Here is a 7,003-nt window from a genome sequence, read left to right as displayed (position 1 = left end):
GTTGTATTGTGCTCAGCCGACTGAATTAATTTATGAAGTTCAATAAGTTCTCGGCTCGCTCCAACAAAATTCGTCGCGTTATTGGAGTGGATCGTTTTCGATATTCCTCTCCTAGAGAAAAGTCTTTTCAAGCATGCCATAAAGGCTTCTGTGGTCAAATCACTAACCAATTCGAGGTGCACTGCCTTGGTGCCCATGCATACAAAAACGGCGACGTACACCTTAAGTTTATTACGATTACGAAATCGCTTTTCCTTGATGTACAATGGACCGCAATAGTCAACACCGACATCAAGGAAAGGTCGAGAACACAATACCCGTTCTTGTGGAAGATCTCCCATAATATAATCTACACCCCGTGGCTTAGCGCGAAAGCATCGAACACATTTGTAAATGACCATTCGCGTAACATTTCGACCATTGAGTGGCCAGAAGGTCTCGCGAACGGAGTACAAGGTTGCTTGGGTTCCCGCATGTTTGAGCCTTTTGTGTTCATCACGAATGATGAGGCGAGTTATTTGATGATCGGAAGGTAGTATGATTTGATGCTTTTGTTCTTCTGGCAATTTCGAGTGAATTAGCCTGCCACCTACCCTAAGGATTCCCTGTTTGTCTAAGAAGGGTTTCAATGGGATCAACCGGCTTTTATTGTCTACCTGACCGTCGATTTTTAGAGACTGAATCTCTTTTGCAAAGGCTGACGATTGTGTAATTAAAATTATAATTCGACCAGAATCTTCAAATTCTGTCGCACTGAGAGGACCAGTATGTTTTTGCGACTTATTTCTTAGATTATGTATGAAACGCATAACATACGCAATCACCCGTTTAAGGGTTTTGAATGAACTGTAACCTTTTACAAAATTCTCGTCAATTACCGTTGCGTTCGCGCAAACTGGAGAGGCAATAATTGCACGTTTTTCTGGGATTTCACCCAGGTAAATTTTCTTTTGAGGCCAGAGGTTTTCTTCGTGGGAGAGCCAATGCGGACCATTTTCCCAGATCCTCGTATCTAGAAATTCCTGAGGCATTTGACCTCTCGATACTAAATCTGCGGGATTGTCTTGCGTAGGCACGTGTCGCCATTCGCAAGATTCTGATAAATTTTGAATTTCCGCGATTCGATTGGAGACGAAAACTTTTAATAAATGAGGTTCGGTCTTTATCCAATGGAGGGTTATGGTGGAATCTGACCACAAGTAGACCTTATTAATTTCAAGTTGAAGAGCTAATTTGGTTGTTGTATACAAACGTGCCAATAGAAGGGCAGCGCATAGCTCTAATCGTGGCAACGTCAACGATTTTACAGGCGCGACTCTTGATTTTGAACAAACTAGGGAAACATGATTGTTACCATGGATGTCGGTTGAACGCATGTAAATGCAAGCTCCATATGCCTTCTCACTTGCATCACAGAAGCCATGCATTTGCACCTTGACAAAATTAGATGCAATAGTGAGTCGATTAAAGCTGACTTTGGTCAAAAGTGGTAGTTGTTCTTTGAATTCTAGCCACATAGTGTGGATATCTACTGGAACTGATTCATCCCACGAAACTCCAGCTTTCCACAGAAGCTGAATCATTATTTTTGCCTTAACGATAACTGGACCAAGTAGTCCTAGAGGATCAAATAATTTTGCGACTTGCGACAGGATTGACCGTTTGGTCACGGTTTTGAACGAATCCGATGAATTGACTTTATAAAATATTATGTCCTCATGAGAATTCCAATGAATACCTAACGTTTTGACCGTGGCGTGTGGATCCAGGGACATATGTGTACTGGATGAATTCTCCGAGGTTCCGGGCACCACTGAAGGGTCGTTGGAGGACCATTTTCGAATGGAAAACCCGACCTTTTGCAAGAGTGCTATTAAGTCGTCGCGAAGGAATGCGGCTTCTTGGCGCGTATTTGCACCTGTTAGCAAATCATCTACGTAAAAGTCTCGCTTTAACACGGAGGCTGCAACGGGATGCTGAGCTCCTTCGTCATCAGCGAGCTGATGAAGGCTGCGAATGGCGAGAAAAGGGGCACAAGAGGTGCCGTAGGTAACGGTGTTAAGAGAGAATTCATTTACAACCTCATCTGGATTTTTCCGACATAAAATTCTTTGATAAGAAGCGTCGTCTGGATGCACTCGTATCTCCCTATACATTTTTTCTATGTCGGCGGTAAAGGCGTATCTGCGAGATCGAAATCGAATTAAAAGAGTGAATAAATCGTCCTGAATTGTGGGACCGACCATCAATGCATTGTTCAAAGACACGCCCGACGAAGTCTTTGCCGAACCATCGAAGACGACGCGAATTTTTGTGGTAATGCTATCTTCCCTGATTACCGCGTGGTGGGGGAGATAAAAGCCCGGCATCGTGAGGGTTCTGTTTTCTAATAATGATAGGTGATTTAGTTCCTTATATACGTCTAAAAAATGGCAGTATTCCACCTTTAGTTGGGGATTTTTGTCGAAACGTTTCTCTAGACAGTGAAAACGACGAAGAGCCATAGAACGAGATTCTCCTAGGTTTTCTTTGTTTTCATTGAAGGACAGTCTAACGATATAACGGCCTTCAAAATTGCGTTGTGTATTCCTTTTAAAGTGAGCCTCACACGCCTGCTCCTCCTGGGATAATATTTTAACTGAAGGAATGTCCTCTAATTCCCAAAATTTGGTAAGATTTGCATCTAAAGGAGTTGAATGCGTTGTGAAATGGCATTGAATAGCATTTCCTGAAGAAGAACCTTTTATTTCTCCAGCTACAATCCAACCGCGTTGAGTTTTTTGCAACACAATCTCAGGATGATTTTTTACCGAGATTTGTCCTACACATAAAGGCTTGTAAAACAATTTAACGCTAATAAGCACCTCAATTTCTGATGGATTATAGAATTTAGGATCAGCCAAGACTATATTGTTTGGAATATCAAGATTTGTTTGATTAACCGAGATTGAGGGCATGGTTTTTGTAATTCGATTTAAAACGAGAAACTCGAGAGTTTTGGAATACTTACTAAATCGCGATTTCAATGTCGCCGATACCGAGTGCTTTATCTCTGTAGAAATGTCTTCAATACCAAATCTGACATATCAACCGATTTTTTGGGTAACTTTAAAAATGATGCTACACTCTCAGTTATGAAATGTGCCTGTGATCCAGCATCCAGAAACGCTCGACACGTTTTGGGCTGTCCTTGGGCGTTAACGATATCTACCAATGCAGTGGCTAGTAAACCTTCAGAAGAAACTTGAGCATGCAAATTGACGACAGATTGACTCGACGAGGCGGGTTCTGAGGCACTAATTGTCTCAGACGGTTGTTTTTCGAAATGTAAGAGAGTATTGTGCTTTTTGTGGCACTTAGGACAAGGTGCTCCTGTGCAGTCCATAACTCGATGATTGGGACGCAAACAATTGATGCAAAGAGTCGCCCTTTTAGCTGCTTCGAAACGCGCTGATGGCGCGAGTTTTTTGAAGGTTTCGCAGTTATGAATCAAATGTTTTCCTCGACAATGAGAACACGAATAATTTGCCGTTGTCGCCGTAAACGCATGTTGTGAGCGTTGTTTCGCACGAGCCTGAGAGGGCTTTCTTTCCGAAAAGTTCTGGGAACCTACAAATTCTTGATGAGATTTTACATCTTCGAACTGTGCTTGACGTTGTAGGAACTTTATGAATTTTTCAAAGGTAGGACTAACCGATTCACCACTGGCCTCTTCCCATTTGTCACGAATAACATTACTTAATTTTTTACTAATTATTTCTACTAAGAGAGTGTCCCAATGATCAACGGGTTCCCTTAAGGCTTCCAGTGCTCTGACATGTTTTTGAACCTGATTGAGTAGCGAGCGAACGGGAAATTCTTTCGAAATGTATTTTAAATTTAATAAAGCTTTTACATGTGTTTGGCGAATGATTTTTCGATCATCGTAACGTTCCTTCAGCAGAAGACTTTCTGCTGACAATTCAATCGACGCGATAACTTCCGCGGCTTCGTCCCGTAAGCAACCCTTTAAATGATACAACTTCTCAATTTCAGGAATGTCTTAATCATCATCGACAAGAGATTTAAAGAGATCGTGAAATCCTAACCAAGCCTCGTAGGATCCGCTAAAGGACCGTAGATTTATTCGCGGAAGAGAACGTTTGGAAGGTTGAACGATATTCGTATTAACTCCGTTGACAATACCTTGTGAATAAGTCGACGCGATAGGATCGGTTAGGTTGTTAATTGGAGTCGCGATGTCCATTAAAAATGACATTGATTTACCGTACGCCGCGTAATATTTTTCTTCCTATTCCGTACGGGTATCTGCGTGGGTAGGTTCATCGACAAGCGCTTCCAATTCCGTATACCAATTTTCAAATTCCGCGAATACTTTGTCAATATCTTGCTTTCTTTTCTCTAAGACAGGAAAATCACGTTCCGCAACGTAACCATCGACAAAATTTGTAAAATTTGTTATTTTTCTTTTTGAGTTCGCGAGTTTAATCTTTAGTCGCTGTACTTGTTTGTCCATTTTGGAACTGACGATAAGTTACTAACACGAACAACTAGATTCTTGCGATACTATGATAAAATTAAGGAATAATAGACGGGAATGGTTGGTGGTACAATAACTCGCTTACCCTTACGATGACTTTTGGACCCTTACTCTCTGTTGCTCCTCGCCGACGGTAGATTTCCGATCAGCTGCTGATTGTAGCTCCAAACCAGATGCTGGAGCAATAGAATCTGTGATGACCTGGACTGCGATGAAATCCTGGTCAGCTTCTTCCCTTGAGACGTATGTAGACCCAGATATGTTGGAAGGCCTACGTGTCTCCTGATTTCTTCATTCGAAGCAAGTTCGAAGGTTTGACGATGATGACAGCTTTTACCAGCTTGTCAATGCACCAACGAATTTTGTGTCGCTTCACGGAGCGCAACGAACTACAATTATGTATTTGTTCAATATTTTTGGATAACTAAGCAAGGTTAACCATCCACTTCTCTTGTAATATTTTATGATGAACTCGAGAACACGCAATTTAATGTTTTGTAGTCAAATTTGACTCGATACGAAAATTGCCACTAGCACGACACTTGCTATGATGGCACGACAGTTGTTAAACATGTATGTTTAACGTTTAATATTCACTCCCGAAACACGTTACTTATTTTCGATAATCACTAGGTATCACTTTTCTATGTGTATCCGGCTCGAAGGACCATGTTTCTTCCTCACGTTTGGTTTAGCGCGAGGTTGGGATAAATGAAGGATCAGTATTTCTCTCCAAATCAAATTACCCAAATTGTACAACAATCTAATATATTTTAGAATTTTGACTACAAGTATTATAAGTAACGGGAAGTGATCTATGTTTTGACCTGGTCCGGTCGATACAACGGTTTTGCTTATTCTGTCAGAAAAATATCTAGTCTTGACGAACGCAAAAGGAGGGATGCACTGTAGGCAAATATGGAAAACTTGGAGGGGAAAAATTCGTGGGCCTCAATTGGTTGCCAGAGTAGGGGCTGGAAATCGGTGGGTGTGCGAAAGGTGTCGCGTGGAAAGGGCGAAGGTAAGAAGCCTACGTGTCCGGGTTTTTCCAAGTTCCAGGTAGGGTGACGTCGGTACTGGGATGGTACCGTTACTTTCGAACATCTGCTTCATGGCTAATAAACTAATTTAAATCTACTGGACTTTTTGCTCATAAAGGGCTTAAGAACATAAAGTGGACGACTCGATGAAACTCGGGTGTGCGGAGGTCACACTTAATAACAGGTATTGTTGGTGTGACCCGACAAATGACGAAGTTTTCTCGTCTACGACCTCTTCTTTTTTCTTTTTACATGCTCTCTGCAGATTTCTTCTGGCTATGTGACTGTTTTTTCTGAGCTGCAGCAGCTCAGGCTTCCACCAATGGGCTTTGGGTTTGTTCTTCACAATAGCCGGAAGTGGTATAAGAGCCTTCTTGACAGATTCCTCTTTAGTATGGATGTATAGGTTGATATCTTCTCTTGTCCATTTTGCTTTACCACTGTTCGCCACACCTTCGTCGTATAGTTGTAAAAAGGTTTTATAGTTAATTTTGTGGTTTTTATTATTTGTGTCCTCGTTACTGTTATTATTACTTTTTCCTTTGTCCAAGATATGTATGAGATGTTTATGGTCTGATCCTGTGTATGTATCTAATATCGTGCTGTTTTGTACCGTTTGAAAGGTTTTGTGATCCGTCATAATTATATCAATTAGGGAGGTTGCCCCATTCCTTTCAAAAGTACGGGCCATGGCCCTATACGGTTCACCCGTATGGGCCGACGCCCTGATGGTCCGCCGGCGAGGCCGGCAGTTGTTTTGACGCATACAGCGCCGCATGGCCATCAGGGTCGTGAGGGGCTACCGCACCATCTCCCACGAGGCGGCGGCCGTCCTGGCAGGGGTCGTGCCCTTCGACTTCCAGGCGGAGGCTGACGCCGATGTATATCGGTGTCTGCAGGGCCTCCGCCGGAACGGGGTCGACCCGCCGGACGACGCGGTCGGAGTGTTGAAGCGCCAGGCTCGACGGCTCGCTCGCGAGCAGTGGCGGCGCCAGCTGATTGACAGCGGCGCCGCCCGGCAGCGAGCCGTCGGCGCGGTCTTGCCCGTTTTAGACGAGTGGCTGGACCGCCGGCACGGCAGGCTCTCCTACCGGCTCACGCAGGTGCTCACCGGACACGGTTGCTTCGGTGAGTACCTGTGTAGGATAGGAGCCGAGGCGACGAGCGAGTGCCACCAGTGCTGCGCGGAGATAGACTCCGCGCAGCACGCGTTGGAGGAGTGCGCGGCCTTTGCCAGGGAAAGGCGGGCACTCCGGTTGGAGGTGGGGCACGACCTCTGGCTCCCGGCTGTGGTCACAGCCATGGTCGAGAGCGGGAGGTCCTGGAAAGCGGTGTCCTCCTTCTGCGAGACTGTTGTCTCGCGCAAGGGGGACGACGAGCGGGATCGCGAAAGGCGCGATCCCGCTCGCCGCGAAAGAAGGAG

At 44.3% G+C, this 7,003-nt stretch overlaps 1 protein-coding gene across 1 annotated transcript; it reads right to left on the bottom strand.

The window, feature by feature from the left end:
* Positions 1 to 656: 656 nt before the first annotated feature.
* LOC107192408 lies at positions 657 to 2,957 on the bottom strand (the record flags this gene model as incomplete). The annotated part of the gene is made up of 1 exon (XM_015581652.1): positions 657 to 2,957. A coding segment is annotated over exon 1 (2,301 nt), but the record flags the coding sequence as incomplete, so codon positions are not given.
* Between the last annotated feature and the right edge of the window lie 4,046 nt (positions 2,958 to 7,003).

Source organism: Dufourea novaeangliae, unplaced genomic scaffold (genome assembly GCF_001272555.1).
Source record: "Dufourea novaeangliae isolate 0120121106 unplaced genomic scaffold, ASM127255v1 scaffold356, whole genome shotgun sequence".
Lineage (NCBI taxonomy): Eukaryota > Metazoa > Arthropoda > Insecta > Hymenoptera > Halictidae > Dufourea > Dufourea novaeangliae.
Note: the sequence above shows the minus strand (reverse complement) of the source record. Positions and strands in the feature narration are given on the sequence as shown.